The following is a 21,009-nucleotide window of genomic DNA, read 5'->3' on the forward strand; positions in this document are numbered from 1 at the left end:
GCTGCTCATATCATGCACTAGGAGAGAGCGTCTCCTATTCTCCCGTATTCAGACCAGGAGCCAGTGCTGTAGGATGTAATGTAATTTACAGCAATGGCTCCCCCTACTGGATACAGGAGCCTTGGAGACAGAGAAGGACACGGTCTTCTAGTGCATAGATCTGAGCCGTCTGCAGCAAACCATGCTTAGAGACACAGTCTGCTATGCTATTTAGAAAAACAGTTATTGTGCGCACTCTTATATTATAGTCATTTCACTATATAGTTGGATGTACACTTTAAAGGGAGTCTGTCAGCAGTTATAATCATGCTAAACTGCACAAGCCTGTCTTACGTGGAGATTTCTCGCCCAATTTCCTTGGGGGACACAGAAGACCTTGGGTATAGCTCATCTCCCTAGGAGGCGTGACACTAAGTGAAGACTGTTAAGCCCCTCCTCCACAGCTATACCCTCAGCCTGGAGAGAGAGACTGCCAGTTTTTGCTTAGTGTCCAAGGAGGCAAGACACTCCCTGCTCTGCAGGGCTGCTTTCTCCTTGTTTCAATTTTAGATTTTTACTTTTTTATTTTCTTTTTGTTCCAGATCATCAGGGATAACAGAGACGCACTAGACCTCTCTGTTCTCCCGGGGTTGAGCTGCGCCAGTGCCGGTCACCCGCACTGCTGCCTCCCCCACAGAAGGCAAGGTGGACCAGGGCAGCCCAGCTCCCCTGCATCCCGCCAGCGCAAGGGTCGCCCGCACGCCAAGTCCCTCCCCCGGCGTCCTGCCACTACGGTGCCAGTAGCTGAAGGGGCGACCCTGCTGGAACGGACCGAGGGTGAAGACGGCTATGGTGAGAGATTGGCTTCTCCAGCCCTACGCCCCCCCCCCTCCCCCCTCGGTCTCCTGCGTGCCTGACCCTTACCTGGGCCTATGGACCCTTCTGTCCCTGCTAGACCTAGGCTGGCCCTGGGCTGCCGCAGGTCGACATCTGCTCCCTCTCTCCTGGCCTCCAGGACATTGGCACCCTTGTTCCTACAAGAGGAATGCCTAGGGAGCTGCGGAGGTCCGCACCTAGCTGCCCCTGACGGAGGGGTCATGCAGGCGTCCCACCCTCACAGACCCGGTCTCAGGGTCCCCCTCCCTCTTACCGGCCACTACTTCAGGGCCAGAGGGCCCGCGCCTTGCTGCCACTGACCCTCCCTGCTCTCACCGGTCCAGGGGAAAGGTGGTTGTAGCTGCCGGCAGGGGTGAAATCATATGGAGCGCTGTTCTAGGCCAAGGGCCCGCTCCAGGGGTAAAATGGCTGCCGGGTGCAGGGTCCTGACTTCCGGACACCTGGGTGGGCACCGCGGCCTGCAAAGGAGCGCTTCAACAGCCCCGGCTGACCGTCGGAACCTTCCGGTCGGCCGGGCGCCGAAGTCTTGTGTTCCACTTCAAGACGATCCCGCTCTATCCGGGTCCCCGGCTCGCGGGGTGGGCACCCGCGGCCGGTATGTGCCGCTCCGTAGGCCCGGCTGGTACTTTAGGTACTTGCGGCCCCGGTCAGCCGGGCGCCGCTAAAAATTTAGGCCCCGGCTCTTCCGGCCCGCGGGGTGGGCACCCGCGGCCGGTATGTGCCGCTCCGTAGGCCCGGACGCTACTTTAAATACTGTGCGGCCCCGGTTCGCCGGGCGCCGCTAAAAATTTAGGCCCCAGCTTCACGGCCTACTAGGCCGCAAAAATTCAGGCCTCTGTTGGAGGGGGCTGGAACTTCTCCAGGCGCGAATTTTTCCCGCCTGGAGGTTCCCCCGCCCACAGAGGATAGGCCTGTATGGGTGGATCTGTGCCCTGTAGGTGGCATCTGCCTCAGTGAGGCTGTGTGTTTAAAAAAAAAAAAAAAAAAAAAATATTTATTATATATATGACTTGTGGGCTGCGCAGGACGCTGCAGCCTCATCTCAGAGTGCTGCCTGTATACATGCCCCCCTTCCATAGGCGGCATGGTGTCGCGCTCCCCGGCTGCGGCGCTGCCAGGTTCTTTTTTTCCCCTTCTGGGGGTTTTTTTTTTTTTTTGCCCTCTCCGCGCTACGGCGCTGGTCAAGGTGCATGCTTTTTTCTGTAGGCAACATTCGTCACCCTCTCCAGTTATGGTGCCTGCCATGTGCAGGACCCCCCTCCTGGGCGGGATACTGCACTCTCCCTAACTGCGGGTTGGCCTTGTGCATGATCCCCCTTTCTTTGGCGGCCTACTGCAGTTTCTCCGGATACAATGCTGGCCATGTGCACGACCCCCTTACATAGGTGGAACACGGCACTCTTACTGGATTCGCTGCTGGCCATGTGCGTGCCCCCCTTCCATAGGCGGAACGCTACACTCTCACTGGATTCGTTGCCGATCATGTGCATGACCCCCTTTTTTAGGCGGAATACTGCACTTTCACCGGATACGGTGCTGGCCATGTGCACGACCCCCTTCCTTAGGCGGAACTCTGCACTCTCACTGGATTAGCTGCCGGCCATGTGCGTGCCCCCCTTCCATAGGCGGAACGCTACACTCTCACTGGATTCGTTGCCGATCATGTGCGTGACCCCCCTTTTTTAGGCGGAATACTGCATTTTCACCGGATACGGTGCTGGCCATGTGCACGACCCCCTTCCTTAGGCGGAACGCTGCACTCTCTCTGGATTCGCTGCCTGCCATAGGCATGACTCCCTTCTGTGGACGGCATTCGGCACTCTCACTGGATTCACTGCCAGCCATGTGCATGACCACCTTCCATAGGCGATATGATGTACTCTCATTGGATTCACTACCGGCCTTGGGCATGCCTCCTTCCCGGGTGGCGGCATACATACACTCCCTCGGTCGGTGGTTGTTCTCTCGCCTGTACATTGTTGGCCATGTGCATGACCCCTATACATGCACTCTCTCTGGATCCACCGTCGGCCACATCATGACCCCCCTTCCGTGGGCGGTGTACGCACTCTCACTGGATTCGCTGCCGGCCATGGGCATGCCTCCTTCTGGTGGCATACACACATTCTCACCGACTGCTCGCATTCTCCCTGAATGCGATGCTGGCCTTGTGCATGATTCCCCCCCCCCCTTCCTTTTCTGGGCGGCATACTACGCTCACCAGATACGTTGCTGGCCTTGAGCATGGCCTCTAACATGGGCGGAACGCTTGCGCTCCCCTTGGATACGGTGCTGGCCTTGGCGTGACCACCCCTAATTCCATGGGTGGAATTTTGCACGCTCACAAGATTCAAGGCTGTCCTTGTATGTGCTGTACTGGACTTGCACATGTTCCCCTTCATTGGCGGAGTAGTTACACTCTCACGAAATTTCGGTGTTGGGTGAATTGTCGCACACTCACTTAATGCTAGGATAGCCCTATGCATGCCCCCCTTTTCCCTAGGTGGACCTCCTGCGTTTCCGCTGGATACTGTGTGGCCATGTGCATGGCGCCTTTCTGGGCGAAGTATGGTATGCCCTACTTCTCTGACGTAGGTCCGGCCTTGGGCATCTCCCCCTTTTTGGGGCAGGCCTTTGCATTCTTGCCCACTGCAGTTTGCCAGGTACATTTCCTCCCTTTCGGGGCGGTCAGTTTGCGTTCCATCGCATTCCATATTAGTCTTGTGCATAACTCCTTTCAGTTTGCACTCCCGTAGATACTGTGGCACTCTGTGGCTGGCCCTCTTCGCGGTGTTATATTTTTGCAGTGAGCGGACGTTCTTGTGCGTTGTTTGGGCCGTGTATGCCTTCTCGTCCTGTAGGTGGGTTGGCCTTCTCACTGCTTACGGGGCTACTCGTACGTAGCCTCCTTCCTCCTGCGACATTCTTTTTCTCTTGGGATACGATGATTGCCGCAAGCCTTGCACTATTCTCTAAGGAGATCATTCTGGTGCAGTGTGGTATGATTCTTTCCGGATTGGCGCCCTCGGTGCTTCAGTCTGATCTGCTACCAGGTTCGGGCGCTCTTCTTGGGGAGGTCACCCAACTTCTCTTGGGTGCTCGCTTATACAGGTCCGGGGGACCTCCACCTTGGGTTCTTCAGGGTATTCGCCTTCTGCGTGGCGGTGAACCGGGCGTCTCTGTGTAGCGGTGTTCTGCTTTTGAGCTGTCCTATGGCCTCTCTGTTGCCCACCCCCCCCTTTTTTTTTTTTTTTTTTTGTTGGAGGGTGTTATACCGGCCTCTGTCTCGCCTGCCTTTTCTCGCCGGCTCTGTTTGACTCCCACTCGGTACAGATCATTCCGATGTGGCGTCTGTTCCGGCCACGCTTCAGAGGCTGTTCCTTCACTGCCCTTCCCTCTGGGGAGAGCATGTTTGTTCATTTGGATGGTTATGGTGTTCCTTTTCAGTCTCCCTTGTCCACACTGGCTGTACTAGCTGTGTGCCTAGTTACCGGGTCTACCGCTTTCTGTCCTCCCGCTGGGTGCAGATTGCGTTTTTTCCATTCTAGGCAATGTTTCGGCTTTGGATTCACCTTCTCGGTAACTTGGGAGGACTACCATTTGGTCAGGATTGTCTTTTGATCTCCCACACCGGAACTGTAGTCTGTCTTCCTGTGGTGGCTACATTGGCTTCGGCTTTAGCCTGTCTTGTCCTGGCGGTTGCTGGGCAGACCCTTCGGTTCCTGTCCGTTTGTCCTTCTGCTTCCCCACTCTGGGGGGATACGGGACAACCTTGCTCGGGGGCCGACGGGACCAGTTCTACCGACTGTTCTACCCGTGTTACTGGTCCGCGCTTGATCATTGGGTTTTCACCCGCTTGCCCAGGCGACTCTAGTGGGCTCGCTAGTGTTCGCTTCTAGCCGAGTTTTCGTCCAGGATCTGTGGTAGGACTTAGGGCTTTACCTGGGGTTCTGTGGGAAGCTGGGCGTTCCCCCACTCTGCCTTTCTCCATGGTTCTGTCTTTCTCCAGTCCGGCCTGGACCTGGGGCTGGGACTCTGTTGCTTGAAGTATCAAGTGTCATTCCTGTCCTTCCTCTTTCAGCGTTCCCCGTCCCTCTGGGCCTGTCAGGAACTTCTTCCATGGAGCGGCTCTTGGGTTCCTTTGTACTGCCCTCCGGTACCGTCCTGGGAACTACATACTGGGCTCTTGGCGCTCCAATTTTTCCTTGGAGCCGTTACAGAAGTTCTCTCTACTCCTTCTGTCCTGTACGGTTGGGTTTTCTGTAGCCATCGTGTCTCTGACGGGTGCCTGAGTGGCGGCCCTTCTTGTTCCGAGCCTTCTGTCTTCCCCCAGGACAGGATTGTTCTCCATTCCGTCTCTTCCTTCCTTCTGAAGGTGGTATTTGTCCTTCATTTCATTGAGGCAGTCGTCCTCCCCTTCCCCCCCCCCCCCCGGGAACGGACACTTCACCGATTTGGACGTTGTTTGGGCCTTGCAGTTTTTACTTGGAGATCTCCGACTCTTGTCGAGTTCGGTCTCTTATGTTTCCAGGAGGTCCGAGCAAAGGGTTGACGGCCTCCAGGGTGGCTTTCTTCCGCTTTCTCAGAGTGGCTCTTGTTGTGGTTGCCGCACCAAGGGCAGGGTCCTGCTTTTGGTGTCACCATTCATTTGGCCAGGGCCGTCTGTTTTTTCCTGGGCCGGAGGCTTTAGGCTTCGGCCATCCATTTGTGCAAGGCGGTCACTGGTCTTCCTTGCACACCTTACCGAGTTCTACAGGGTGCATACGCGGGCTTCGGCGTATGCTGCCTTGGGCCGCCTGGTCTGCAGGCGGCGGGTTTTTTTGATGCCTTCGGGTGCTTCGCCTTGGTGCTGTGGTCCCTCCCCCTTTGGACTGCTTTTGAACGTCCCAAGGTCTTCTGTGTCCCCCAAGGAAATTGGGCGAGAAAACGAGATTTTTGTATGGCTTACCAGTAAAATCTCTTTCTCGCTCTTTCCTTGGGGGACACAGCACCCACCCATTCTTTGTTCTTCTCTGACTGTTTCCGAGTTTGTTTTACCCTTAGGGTAGTTGGCTTGTTGGTTCCAATTTTTTGGACTTTGCCTTTTCTCACTACTTGGACACGCAACTGGCAGTCTCTCTCTCCAGGCTGAGGGTATAGCTGTGGAGGAGGGGCTTAACAGTCTTCACTTAGTGTCACGCCTCCTAGGGAGATGAGCTATACCCAAGGTCTTCTGTGTCCCCCAAGGAAAGAGCGAGAAAGAGATTTTACTGGTAAGCCATACAAAAATCTCGTTTTTATTATCAGGAGTAGTGTGAATATGAAGTTTTTTTTCTGCTAGGTTCTGCTCCTGCAAGTGCCCAGGAGGAAAAGCCTCACTGCGAAGTTCTCTCTGCAATTGAGATAGCTCACAGCCCGTCCCCTCTGCTCTGATAGCTGAGGTAGTCTCTAGGTTGGATGCTACTGCTATTACTGAGAGGGGGTATGAAACAGATCAATGCACAGAGCGCTTCACAGTGAAGCTTTACTTCCTGGGCACTTGCAAGAGCAAAACTTGGCAGAATAAAGCTCATTTTCACACTACTCATAAGAAAAGCTCCATATTTGCCCACATTGATGAGAAAATGAAGTTTTAATAGATGCAAATGAGAAGCCTAGAAGCTCTGCCCTCTCTGCAACTGCTGTGAAAACGTCATCACGTCTGGCCCTGTCAATTAAAGGGCAGAGGGTGCAGCAGTTGCAAAGAGAACAAAGCCTCCAGGTGTAATGGTAACGCCCCCGTTGCTCCTACAGTCTCATTTGCTTATATTAAAACTTAAAGTTTTCTCAGCAGTGCAGACACGTATGAACATGGGACCAACACAGATGTCTTCAGCTGCCAAGTGCACATGTAACAGGTCAGCCAGTGTCATAGGGACAGATCTGCTGACAGATGCGCTTTAAGATCTATTTATGAGCTTCTCCTTTTAAAGGGCAATTAGGAGACAAGTCTTTTCAACCTCTCTGCACTTGAATAAATACTGTTCATATAAAAGGGACCTTAAGGCCTTTTTACACTAGCGTTTCGCTTGTCCATTGGGTAATCGGCAGCACCTTTACACCACCAGGTAATCGCTAACTAGCGTTCCTGTGAATGCTCGTTAGCGATTTATTTTGCGCGTTCTCAGCCCACGTGAAGGGCCCTTTAGAAGAAAGAGAGCACAGTTCACCTGGCCCTATGTATAAGGGTGTATAGGCCTGAAACGCGTTAGGCTGCTTTCACACTGGCGTTTCTGGGTCCGCTTGTGAGATCCATTTCAGGGCTCTCACAGGCGTCCCAAAACGGATCAGTTCAGCCCCAATACATTCTGAATAGATAAGGATCCGTTCAGAATGCATCAGTTTGGCTCCGTTGCGCCTTCATTCCGCTCTGGAGGCGGACACCAAAACGCTGCTTGCAACGGATCCGATCTGACACACCATGTAAGTCAATGGGGACGGATCCGTTTTCACTGACACAATATGGTGCAATTGAAAATGGATCCGTCCCCCATTGACTTTCAATGTAAGTCAGGACGGATCAGTTTTGACTTAGACTTTTTTTTGAAAGAATAATGTAAACGGGTTCGTTCTGAACGGATACAAGCGTTTGCATTATCGGTGCGGATCCGTCCGTGCAGATAGAAGACGGACCCGCACCGAACGCAGGTGTGAAAGTAGCCTTAGCTGATTTATCTGTGTTGGATATGTATTCTAACTACTTGCCAAATCTTCCATTTGAACGGAACTTATGCTGGATTTCACTTCTACTATTTACAAATTGGGACCTTAGTAACTATCTAGGAGGTGCTGATGCTTGTAGTTTTAATTTCCTACATTTACACATTTGAGGCTGTCGGCTGTCTTGTAGGTGTTTCTTTTCAATTAGAATCACATTATCTTCCACTCTGAGAAATCTGTTCACTGCAGCTCACATACAGATGGAGGGAAATTGTATAAATAATGAGCAGCACGGGGAGATTAAGTTTAGTTTTTAGCTCCAATTTATTTGACTCTATAATTGATACTAGCACATAGCCAGGGGATTGTAATTAATATGCTTATTATAGATGCAAAAGGCGCATGAAACTTTAATATGGGAGGTAGGAGAAGGCAACGAGCCGCTAGTAGCAGCAGCAGATGCAGGGGAAGCAAACGTTCTGAAACTTGTACTTTCTTGTGTTCTTCTTGGAGACTCTCTGGAACTGCTTTGAACATTCAAGTATTTCATCTCCCAGAGACTCGCATTTGCGAAGCTCCTCGTGTCTCTGCGCCAGCAGTTTGCTGGATTTGTCTGCGATTGTTTCGATTAGATCATCAACCTGGAAGTGGGAATCAAAGATCAGATGCAGTATTCATCAGGGTGAGAGAGCTGTGAAGGTTTGCAGGTTCTTAAAGGGGATGTCCACCAATTAACACCATATTACAGTTATGAATATATATATACAGGGTGAGGCAAAAGTCTGGACGCACCCTATTAAAGGGGTTATCCCATGACTAATGTAATGCATATTAGATATAGTACATTACAATCTCTTTCTGACAAAGCTAGAACCAGCCCTGTACCTCACATGGGTCCTTAGATCTCCCCCTTCATTGCTCTCCTAGATTTATATCATGCTAACAGGTCCTTTCTGCTGCAGGTAAGGAGGCGTGTCCATTCTGCTGCAGCTCTCTTCCTATCACAGCTCAGGAGGCGTGTCCATTCTGCTGCAGCTCTCTCCCTATCACAGCTCAGGAGGCGTGTACATTCTGCTGCAGCTCTCTCCCTATCACAGCTCAGGAGGCGTGTACATTGTGCTGCAGCTCTCTCCCTATCACAGCTCAGGAGGCTTGTCCATTCTGCTGCAGCTCTCTCCCTATCACAGCTCAGGAGGCGTGTACATTGTGCTGCAGCTCTCTCCCTATCACAGCTCAGGAGGCGTGTACATTGTGCTGCAGCTCTCTCCCTATCACAGCTCAGGAGGCGTGTCCATTCTGCTGCAGCTCTCTCCCTATCACAGCTCAGGAGGCGTGTCTCAGCTCTCCCTATCACAGCTCAGGAGGCGTGTCTCAGCTCTCCCTATCACAGCTCAGGAGGCGTGTCTCAGCTCTCCCTATCACAGCTCAGGAGGCAGTTAAAGGATGAAACTGAGCATGTGCGGCCATCTCTGTGAGCAGGACAAAGAAATAGGGAAAAGAACAAACAATAGGTGGCGCTATACAGATTCATTCTATTGAATAGCTCATTGTCTATGCTAATTTTTTTATTACATGCAATTAGAAAAGTTTTCAGAGCTAGGTGCTGGTTTGAAAACTGTAGAATATTTTTAGTAGAATAACTCCTTTAACTGGTGTAATTTGTAGAAACATGACTTCCGGTATGTGAAAGTATTAATTGGGAGGGAGGCTGCATTATTTGGTGGGGAAACGTTTTTTGTCTGCCATTTTGAAATCCGCCATATTGAATTTAGCTGGGGGTTTTCCAGGGGGAAGGGGGTCATGTGATACATCAGCCTTATTACGTATCGCTCATCTAAAATGGCAAATCCTACCGTGCTGTAAAGAAGTATCACCTGGATTCAGAGCGGATTAAACGTTTAACCACGTGCATCCGGCAGAATGGTGGACACATCGAACACGCCATGCAAAGCACTTTGGGAAACTTTAACCTCTCAACTCCTTAAACAGGTCAAAACTGACCATTGTGTTCCTGAGTAAATTCTAGCATAGATTGCTATATCACACGACCCCCTTCCCATTGGACAAACCTGAGCTGAATTCAAAATGGCGTCTAAAAACGTTTCCTCCCTGCCAATTAATACTTTAACACAATGAAAATTTTACATATATCTATATATTTCTACATAAAAAGTTTAGTAAGTAATGTAATATAATTCTAAAGTTATCTTGTACTGATCAAACCTTGTATTATACTCCAGAGCTGCACTCACAATTCTGCTGGAAACTTTTAGCAAGATTGTCCATAAAGTACTCCCAAAAAATTGAGCTCCTATATTTCCCGAGGGAAACGTAGATAACTGTGCTTGGTGTAGAGTTCACACGTGAAAATCATTAGCAAGAGCTTAGTGCAGTCACTCCACCAGCAGGGGGTGCTATAAGATTTCAGGTTTGAATCCTTCACTCTGTACGAAACCGGTGAAGTAATGTATAAATATAAACTCTAAAATGGATATGCCCTTTAAAGGGGTTGTGTGGGTTTACAGCTGCATTTCAGATTGCACTGAGAGGATACCCTCCTAGCGCTCTTCGTCAGTCTGGCCACAGTAAGCTCTGATCACCTGGCAGTGTTAGTGTACGTTCACACAACTTTACAGCTATATGGAAAAAAAATCTGATCTGGAATCTGTGGCCGAAATCCAAGGGCTGATGCGGATTTGCATTAACAACTGCCATGGGATTGCACCCATTCAATGAATAGCATGGTGATATCCCATTGGAAACAATGGAGAGAGAATACATGTTGAAATCCACTTGTAATTTCCACTATCTGTACACACCCTAAAAGTAGGATATGGTATTCATAGAATTCAGTGGCTGCTCATGCCATCCACCGGTTAAAGGGGTTGTCTGGGATCAAATTTATTTATTTTTTAAAAAAAAGTGTACTCCTTATTAACAGCTGAATCAAGGTCCCCTTATATGCTTTTAGGTATTTTCACCATTTCTACATGGCTCCGACGGTCCCCCACGCATTGTTTACATCTATGTTTATTTTTTCCTACCTTCCTGCCCACTGCACTGTGGTTCCCAGCGCAGCGCGGCATCGCGTGGTTTCAAATGAATATCATCTCCGCCGTGACTCCGTCCCCTCATTAATATTCCGTGCTCTGCCTCCTTCATTCATAATAAAGCGCCCTGCCCGGTGACGTCACCGGACCAGATGGGAGTGGCTTAGCGCGGTTGGTTGCCGCCTTGTTACCGCCCGTCCAGGCACTTTGAATAATTCATGTGGCTGAGGGTGACGTCACCGGGCTCCCTGCGAAGCGGAAGAAGAGGCTTCGCTCGGCAGAAAGGGGCCCGGTACGTCACCGAACGTGGAAACGCAGCGCTTCCGGCTGAGAGTTGGAGATTTGAAAACTGGGCATTAGAAATGTCGGGTAAAGGTAGGACGGGCATTGTACACGTACTCCAATCCCGGACAACCCCTTTCAGAGGACGTCACTTTTCACATGTAGCAGCTAGTCTATGGGTTTTTGGGCAGAGGTCATAACTAAATATGCCCAAAACAGCATTGAAAAGCAATCCCCCCCCACAGTTAGTCGTCTCCTCTCATGAAGGTATTTTTGGGATAATGGGGGGCACGTTGGTAGCCGTACACATCACTAGTAACAGGACAAGCACCACATTTCCTAGATGACTGTGATATCTTAGGGTACATTCACACGACCGTATTATTTTTTCCGCGTCCGATCCGCATTTTGCGGAATAGTAGCGGAGCCGTTCATTCCTATGGGTGAAAAAAAAATGTGCGGACAACATTCAGTATGTTGTCCGCATCCGTGTGTCCGCATTTCTATTCCGCAAAAATATGAAGCTTGTCCTACTATTGTCCGTACAGATCGGTCCGCAGCACCATTCAAGTCAATGGATCCGCAAATTGCGGATGACATACGGAATGGTTTCCGTATGTCATCCGTTTTTGCGGATCCGTTTCCGTATTTTTGAAGGCCTTAATAATTCATTTTTTTTCTCTCTCTCTTTTTTTTTTCCTTCCGTTTTTTGCGGACCGTAAAAAACGGAAGACATACGGAAGTCATTTGTCCGCAAAATGCGGACACGCGGTTCTGTTATTTGCGGACCGCAAATCGGAAAGGATTACACACGGTTGTGTGAATGTACCCTTACTCTCAGTAAGTACCTGCATCTGCAAACTGCCAATGGTGCAGTCTGACTGATGCTTCACCTTCTCCACTGCTTTCTTCTTCCTTTTCACCAGAGCAAAGTGCTTTTTCTTGGGTGAATAAGAACGATATGCAAAAACAAAACAAACAAGTTATGCAGGTCATATATTCACCTACTTATAACACATTAGAGGATCATGTATAAAGAAGATACATAGATATGGGATGGATAGATAGATAGATAGATAGATAATTAGAAGCTAGATATGAGATGGATATTATATATATAGACTGATATTAGATCATTAGAAGATAGATATGACATGAATAGGTAGATGGATATCTAGATAGATATAAAATAGATACATACTTAGATAGATAGAATAGCACAGCAGTGCCACTTGTAGCCTGTAGGTGGAGCTATATAACCTTTATATGCTAGTCCTCTCATTTAAAGGGGTTGTCCGGGTTCAGAGTTGAACCCGGACATACCCTTATTTTCACCCCGGCAGCCCCCCTGACTTGAGCATCGGAGCAGTTCATGCTCCGATGCTCTCCTTTGCTCTGCGCTAAATCGCGCAGGGCACGGGCTCTTTTGTTTACAATAACACACTGCCGGGTGGAGGCTTCCGCCCCGGCAGTGTGTTCGGTGACGTCACCGGCTCTGGTGGGCAGGCTTTATTCGCTGCCCTGGCCGTTTTACTGGCTAGGGCAGCGCTAAAGCCCGCCTATTAGTGCTGGTGACGTCACCGGGCTTCCTGGCAGCCCCATGGAGAGCCCCGGTACGTCACCGGATCTCCAAAAAATGCCTTTTACCTGCGCGATTTAGCACAGGGCAAAGGAGAGCATCGGAGCATGAACTGCTCCGATGCTCATGTCAGGGGGGCTGCCGGGGTGAAAATGGAGGGATGTCCGGGTTCAGCTCTGAACCTGGACAACCCCTTTAAAGGAGTTTTCCAGGAGTAGAATATTAATGATCTTTTCTCAGGATAGGTCATCCATATCTGATTGGTTGGGATCCGGCACCGATCAGCTGTTAGAAGAGGCTATGGTGTTCTTCATAGCATACCAAGAACAGCGCCATACATTATATAGTGGCTGTTCTTGGTATTGTAGCTCAGGCCCATTCACTTGAATAGGACTGAGCTACGCCTAGGCCATGTGGCCAATGAATGTGACGTGCCTGGCTTCTTCAAACTGGGCAGATATTCTATTCCTGGAAAACTGCTGGATTTATATTCATCTGAAATGAATGCACGGCTTGTGGTGCCCATCTCTATACCGGAACCTCAGGACTAGTTTTGCTGTAGATCAGAGAAGGAGCAAGGAATGAACATCCTCTGCTGGAGAAATACTTTTCCACTGGGAATTAGGTTTGTCAGTTTCTGTCGGCAGTAGCTTGTGATATGGAATATGGATGACTTCACATGAATATGTCCTGGGGATGGACATCTGAGAAGGATGACTCCAGAGCCGCCGTACCTTCTGTAGGCCTGCGGGCAGCGAGGTGACAGACACGCGCCTTGTGGTTTTCTTGGAGCGCACTACGATTTTGTCCGCGGTGATCCGCTCCGTCTCTGCCTCTACAACATTAACATCCAGTTGGAGAATTGCTTTCAAAGAAAAATAATAAGTCACTCTGAATCTGTTATGCATCCTCTCCATGGACTGTCATTTAAAGGGACAAAAATGTTGGTACCCCTAGAAAAGACTGAAAATAATTTGACGAGAGGGACATGTTAAACTTAGGCTACTTTCACATTAGCGTTTTTTGCGGATCCGTCATGGGTCTGCAAAAACGCTTCTGTTACAATAATACAACCGCATGCATCCGTCATGACCGTATCCGGTTGTCTTCTATAGCGATGACGGATCCGTCATGAACACCATTGAAAGTCAATGGGGGACTGATCCGTTTTCTATTGTGTCAGCGAAAACTGATCTGTCCCCATTGCAGCGTTTTTCTGTCCGCGATGGGAGCGCAACCAAACGGAACGGAATGCATTTTAGTTAGGTCTCTCCGTTTCATTCAGTTCAGTTTTGTCCCCATTGACAATAAATGGGGCCAAAACGGAAGCGCTTTCATCCGCTATTGAGATCCTATGACGGATCTCAATAGCGCAATTGAAAACGCTAGTGTCTTCAAACTTGTAATCAGTCAGTCTGCCTATTTAAAGGGGTTCTCCGGGCGTTTAATATTGATGACCTATCTTCAGGATAGGTCATCAATATAAGATAGGCGGGGGTCCAACACATGGCACCCCCGCCAATCAGCTGTATGAAGGGAAGGCACGTGCAGTGCTGCTGATATGTCTATTGAGAGCAGGATAGGTCATCAATAGTAAAAGCCCGGAGAACCCCTTTAATGGGTGAAAAGTAGTCACTGTGCGGTTTGGTATCATGGTGGGTACCACACTGAACATAGACCAAAGGAAGCTAAGGAGAGAGTTGTCTCAAGAGTTTAGAAAGAAGTTACACATATTATTAAGAAGTTTAAGGTCTATGGGACTGTAGCCAACCCTCCTGGACGTGGCCGCAAGAGGAAAATGGATGACAAATCGAAGAGAAGGATTTTTACGAATGGTAACCAAAGAGCGCAGAAAAAACTTCCAAAGATATTAAGGTGAACCCCAAGATCCAAGTACACCAGTGTCAGATCACACCATCCGTCTTAGCCAAAATGGCCTAATGGAACGCGACCGCGGAGGAAACCAGTGCTAAAAGCAAATCATAACTGACAACCCACAAAGCTTTTGGGAGAATGTACTTTGGAGAGACGAGACTAAACTGGAGCTTTTTTTGTCAGGTCACGTCAGCTCCATGTTCACAGATGCAAAAATGAAGCACAGAAAGAAAAGAACACTGTACCTACTGTGAAACATGGAGGAGGCTCAGTTATGCACCTGGCACGGGGTCTCTTCAGTCTGTGTAGGGTACAATGAAATCTTAAGACTATCAAGGCTTCTGGAGTGAAATGTGCTGACCAGTGTCAGAAAGCTTAGTCTCTGTCGCAGGTCATGGCTCCTCCAACAGGATAACGACCCGAAACAGCGATGGGACCCGCACCTATAAGACAATGGGGGCATATCCTAGCCATATGTCCCCATCGTCTGTGATGAGACAACCCCTTTAAGTTAAGGAAACCATCATTTTTGTCCAGACCAGTTTCAACAGTTTGTTTTAGAAATTATTCTTTTGAACCAATGTCTGATTTTTATTAGTTGATTTTCAGTACATTTTTATTTATTATTACTTTTGTCAATTTTGAGTTATTTCAGTGACCATTGTTGGCTTTTCTTTCTTTAACACAAGGGTACCAACAATTCTGTCCACGTGTGTATATCAAACTCAAGGGTTTATAACGATTGCTCCACGTAAATGATCTATATGTGGTCCAATGTGCATGCACAATGTGTACCTACCATTTTCAAAGCGTTTCGTCATTGGACGTTGTGTAAATGAGTTCTAAATGGATATATTACATAATCGTGTAGTGCTAGGACATGCTGTTATATGACCGATCTACAGAGAGACACTGCTATACTGTGCATATCAGCCCCATTCATTGGCCCTGGGGTCATGACTGCAGGAAAATATCAGAAAGAGGCACAGTGTTCCGTACAGCGGCACAGTCCCTTCATTCCAGCGAATGGTGCATTACCTGACACAGCCACTACTAAGTGTATGGCGCTGTGCCTGCAAACAGTGTGGCCTCTTCCCTCAGCTGATTGGCTGGGGTGATGGGAGTCGGAGCCCCACTATCCTAAGGATATCTTAGCAGTGGAACACCCCTTTAAATTTTATCTTGTGAATATCATACAAAAAGAGTCTGATTTGTTTTTGTGGTTGATAGTAAATTTTGCATATAGATGTCAATCCACAAACTGTCAACATTACATTATTCAGAATTAATATTTTATAGTGTGAACTTTTGTCAGCGCTCCTCTGGGAATATACAAGATAAAAACTGGGTATAGCTTTGGTGCTGCTACTACAGCGTACCATCTACCAGGACATTTACACTACAGCGTACCGTCTACCAGGACATTTACACTACAGCGTACCGTCTACCAGGACATTTACACTACAACGTACCATATACCAGGACATTTACACTACAACGTACCGTATACCAGGACATTTACACTACAGTGTACCGTATACCAGGACATTTACACTACAGTGTACCGTATACCAGGACATTTACACTACAGCGTACCGTCTACCAGGACATTTACACTACAGCGTACCGTCTACCAGGACATTTACACTACAGCGTACCGTCTACCAGGACATTTACACTACAACGTACCGTCTACCAGGACATTTACACTACAGCGTACTGTATACCAGGACATTTACACTACAGTGTACCGTCTACCAGGACATTTACACTACAGCGTACTGTATACCAGGACATTTACACTACAGTGTACCGTCTACCAGGACATTTACACTACAACGTACCGTCTACCAGGACATTTACACTACAGCGTACTGTATACCAGGACATTTACACTACAGTGTACCGTCTACCAGGACATTTACACTACAGCGTACTGTATACCAGGACATTTACACTACAGCGTACTGTATACCAGGACATTTACACTACAGCGTACTGTATACCAGGACATTTACACTACAGTGTACCGTCTACCAGGACATTTACACTACAGTGTACCGTATACCAGGACATTTACACTACAGCGTACCGTCTACCAGGACATTTACACTACAGCGTACCGTCTACCAGGACATTTACATTCAAAAACTAGCGGAAAGGGAAAGTGGGTAAACCAATTTTCGTACAAGTTTCAAGTTCATAAAAACAAAGTAAAATGGGAATCCAATCGGTTGCAATGGACAACTGCTCCATTTCTCCTTTGTGCGACTTTTGATACATCTCCCCAATAGACTATAGAAAAACCTTAAGTGACCTGTGTAATAATAGATTTATTGTCTTCTTGATGTGGAACCTTCATATGAGGGTCCTATAAGATTCCATTGATGCCCCCTGGATGCTACGAGGTAATGTTTTCTAGGAAATGGCCTGCATGCATTAGTGGACACTTGTCTTCTGTGTAACCAGTTCACACGTATGTTCCAGCTAGACGGATGTGGCCGACACAAACTAATATAGATCTGTACAAATACTTGACCTTCTTACCAGCTTGTGAGATCCTCCTCCCTGACCTTTTGACTGTTTCCCGTGGGAGTTCTAGGTGTTGAATCACTTTAGGAAGACTATGCTGTTTGTGGAACAACACTGGTGACTGGTTCCTAGAAGACACACCATGGAAGAGGACTGCAGGCTTGGCTTCTTTTATTTTGGTGGTTATCACTTTACCCAAGAAAACCTTCATCTTCTGCCCCAGACTTTTCTTTTTGTGTTCTGAGGTCATGAAGGATCCTGAATCGCTGTCACTGGATAGTTCCGCATTGGGGACGAGAACATTTTGGTTCATTAGGTTGGTTGAGACGGCTCCATGCCACCTGCATGCAGAAACGTGAGTAATGGTTACCATAAGGGTCCATGCACATGCGATGAACATGTATGGATGCATAAAGAGTCCTTTTCAGGTCTGAAGAAATGTTTCTAGGGATTTGGGTAAGAGTGTGACTAAGTGTTCCCCCTTTAAAGAAATAGTCGCAGATTGTATTGATCAAACACTAAGATTTTTACTTTAGCTTTTTTTATATACAACAGGGGCACAAACACTTATGGCTACAATTCTCACTTAATAAGGAACAAAAGCTTAGTGGTTGTGGCTCAACCATGGTGGTGCTATTAGTTAAAGGGATGTTCCTGCAACAATGTAACAAAAAGTTATCCCCTATCCAATGGATCAGTGGAGGTCCGATTCTGAGACCCCCCATTTCAATAGAACAGCGGTAGATTATGTGCAATTGAACCAGAGATATATCTCTATTATGTTCAACATTGGCAACATGGCTGATGGTGGGACTATCCCAACACACTGCTCTACTCTACAACTCAGCTCCCTATCAGCATCCTTTGATGTTCTCCACGTCTTGCTAGGCCTGTTGTAACGCCAATCTCCAGCCCACCACCTCCGCTAGACAAACCTCAGGCCTAACAGTTTACACAGGCCAATCTTGCCACAGCACATCCGCAACCTCTCTCTGATGCCAATATATTTCCCATTAGGTTCTAATTTTCAACCCTTGAGCCTGTTCACCAGGACCTATACCCAGGGGTGCACCAAGCCTTTCTGCTGCCTGAGGTGAAAACTGAAACAGGGCCCCTCTCCAGTGCCAATTTCTTAACCTAACTCCTTCACTTCAGCCCATGGCCCTTCGGCTGCCCTCTTAGTTACATAGTTAATACGGTTGAAAAAAGACATAAGTTCATCAAGTTCAACCAAGGGATAGGTGGGGACGTGAATCCCAGAAGGAAGTGAGACTCTACAAGATTTCTACACGTTTTCATAAGCATTACCTACCTGGTGCTGCCTGAGGCAATTGCCTCACCTGGCCTCATTGGTGGTGCACCCCTGCCTATACCCTAAAGGTTGAGTTCAACAGGCTCCCATGGTGGCACTAAACCGGGCTTCAGCCACTCACTGACTACACTTCCTGATAGCAGCTCTTTTCCTGCGACAACAGCGACATCTAGTGACAACAGCTGATATTACAGTATTAACTCAAACTTCACTACATACAGAGAACACCAGTAGATAGTGAATATAGTTACATAAAATACATAAACACATACAGTATATAACCATTACATACAAACAGGGTGAGGAACAGTGCAACACAATAATAGCGACTGCCAATAGACATTTTCTCAAAGTGATATGTGTTCTGTGTACAATTATACCACCATGTGATGGAGCTTATTTATATACTGTAGTGCAGGGGCCTAGCTAAAGGCTCATGGGCCCTGGTGCAAGAGTTCAGCTTGGGCCCCCCTTCCCTCAAACCTTCGTGCTGCATGAGGCAAAAATTTAAACTGCACCCCCCTCCTCCATACCAAATTCTTAACCTAACCCCTTCTGTCCAGCCAGAGGTGTAACTTGCATACACTTTCTATAATACCAGTGTCACAAGGGTCTTCGGGCCCCTCAGGCTCCTGGGCCCGGTAGCGACGCCCCTGGGCCCCTATAGCTAAGCCCCTGCTGTAGTGATTTAGTCATCACCTTTATATTAATATAGCAATGTAGGCAAAAAGTGCCTCTGAATGTTTTTGTATGGTCTCAAATTCGGCCAGTACAGCTGACTTTAACTAAACCCAATATCAGAGGAAAAGACCGGCACTTCCCTCCTTGTACCATATAGTGTTGCTTTATTTAAAGCATAGAAGAGACACAGCGCAGAAGCGACACGAATGCGAGCCTTTGTCAAGCATAGTGTGCATTACCGAAAAAACACATTTAAATAGTGCGCCATCGCCGGCGTCCGAACGTGTTGACGTCACATCACCATAGTAACTTGTATATACAAAATATAGAACACAACAGAAGACATTGTAATGCATAATCATGATGCTGGCAAACATCTGTCAAAATGGAAAGGAATTGGTAATAGCAGATTGTTCTTCCGTATACTGGACTTATGGTTACTGAACCCGTCCTTCATTCTGGTAGATGTCTCTCCAATGTACACAAGGCCACAGGGGCACTTAGGGGCTTTTTTACCTGTGATAGCAATTATGTAGTGTACCTGTTAAAGTGCCCCTGTGGCCTTCTGTACATTGGAGAGACATCTACCAGAATGAAGGATGGGTTCAGTAACCATAAGTCCAGTATACGGAAGAACAATCTGCTATTACCAATTCCTTTCCATTTTGACAGATGTTCTCACAATGTATCATAATTAAGATTTCCGATCATTGAGCGGGTTCAGCAACCCCGTCGAGGAGGCAACAGGTTGTTAATGCTCAAAATACGGGGAAGTTTTTGGATCCTCACTCTGCAAACCCTTGAACCAAGGGGTCTCAATCGGGAGTATGAATTGAGTGCCTTCTTGTAGACGACTGATGATGTTTTGTCTTTCTTTACAATTTATAATTAATGTTATCATGTTTTAAACATATTTTTATATTCATCTAAGAGAAATAACCAGACTGGAAACCCTTGATCCAAGTGCAGCCTGTACGAGATTAATATATCTCAGGGTAATTGTTTTTCGGTTTAAATGAATTTTGTTTGTTTGCAGAACAAACAGCTGCTGGATTATTACCTCTTTTATTTTTCCTTCTCACAGCCCATTCCATCCGCACGAAGCTATAAGATCAATTTAGATGTTTACCAGCATTATGATTATGCGATACAATGTCTTCTGTTGTGTTCTATGTCTTGTATATACAAGTTACTATGGTGATGTGACGTCAACACGTTCGGACGCCGGCGATGGCGCACTATTTAAATGTGTTTTTTTTTGCTTGACAAAGGCTCGCATTCGAGCCGAAACACTTGTCGCTTCTGCGCTGTGTCTCTTCTATTCTTTAAATAAAGCAACACTCTATCGTACAAGGAGTGAAGTGCCGGTCTTTTCCTTTGATATTTGAAGCGGGTTTTTCTCACCCTGGACGCGAGCACCGCGATTTTTGAGGAGGAGTGCCGACTGTTTGTATTTCCATTTCAACTAGACCCAGTGGTGCTGATGAATACTTTTAAGGTGCAGATTACTAACTCACATTTTGGTTTAAAAAAAATAAAAAATAAAAAATAAAGCTGATCTTAAGAAATTGGTTGTTGTTCCTCAAAAAGTTGTTCACCTGGTCATCACACCCAATACCTTCATCATTCTGACCATTTGGTTACTGATGCCACTGTTGTCATGCATCCAATGAAATTTTGAATTGTTAAAAATCTCCAGGCAAAAATCAGCCCCTTTAGACCCCTCACCTTCATCTGATGGCAAAAGTAAGAGCATTATCTATTAGCCAGAACGTAGTCCGGCTACAAAGAGCGTCTCTTGCTCTTAAGGGCACAATGTGGTCTTAAAACGGCCCATTGACTTGAATGGGAACTATGCAATTCTTCATTTCCACAGCTCAGGTGGTGGACGGGGGTACCGAAAACAGGATGCTTTGTGATCAGCTTTTCAACTTGGAAGTCTTCAAATAAAAAGAGAATGTCCAAAGCAGAGAAACCCTACAAGACTTTGCTAAACTTTGTGGCAAACACGGGCCTTTACAGATCAATCATTACCTGATAATGCCTTTGCGTTTCGCCTGGGAAGAGTTACGCTTGTTCTGCTGGGATCCTTTGCCTTTCTTGATTAAGTTTTGAGCCTGTGATTCTTCTGGCTTCTGTTCCAT

General features: G+C 47.5%; 1 protein-coding gene across 1 annotated transcript; it reads right to left on the reverse strand.

Moving 5' to 3' along the window:
- Positions 1 to 7,997: 7,997 nt before the first annotated feature.
- C9H3orf49 (chromosome 9 C3orf49 homolog) lies at positions 7,998 to 21,009 on the reverse strand. The gene is made up of 5 exons (XM_040408721.1): positions 20,900 to 21,009; positions 17,014 to 17,213; positions 13,199 to 13,330; positions 11,735 to 11,844; positions 7,998 to 8,195 (listed from the first exon to the last, which is right to left on the reverse strand). Exons 1-5 carry the CDS (start codon positions 21,007 to 21,009, stop codon positions 7,998 to 8,000), a joined length of 750 nt encoding a protein of 249 aa, XP_040264655.1.

This window comes from Bufo bufo, chromosome 9 (assembly GCF_905171765.1).
Source record: "Bufo bufo chromosome 9, aBufBuf1.1, whole genome shotgun sequence".
NCBI classification, from domain to species: Eukaryota; Metazoa; Chordata; class Amphibia; order Anura; family Bufonidae; genus Bufo; species Bufo bufo.

What these genes read in the sequence shown, in the direction of transcription:
- C9H3orf49 (XM_040408721.1), bottom strand. Translation starts at nt 21,009, where the DNA reads ATGGAACAGAAGCCAGAAGAATCACAGGCTCAAAACTTAATCAAGAAA. An exon ending in GCCTGCAGTCCTCTTCCATG is followed by an intron (nt 13,331 to 17,013) that starts GTGTGTCTTCTA and finishes TTTCTTTGAAAG; the next exon opens with CAATTCTCCAACTGGATGTT. An exon ending in GCCCGCAGGCCTACAGAAGG is followed by an intron (nt 11,845 to 13,198) that starts TACGGCGGCTCT and finishes TTTTTGCATATC; the next exon opens with GTTCTTATTCACCCAAGAAA.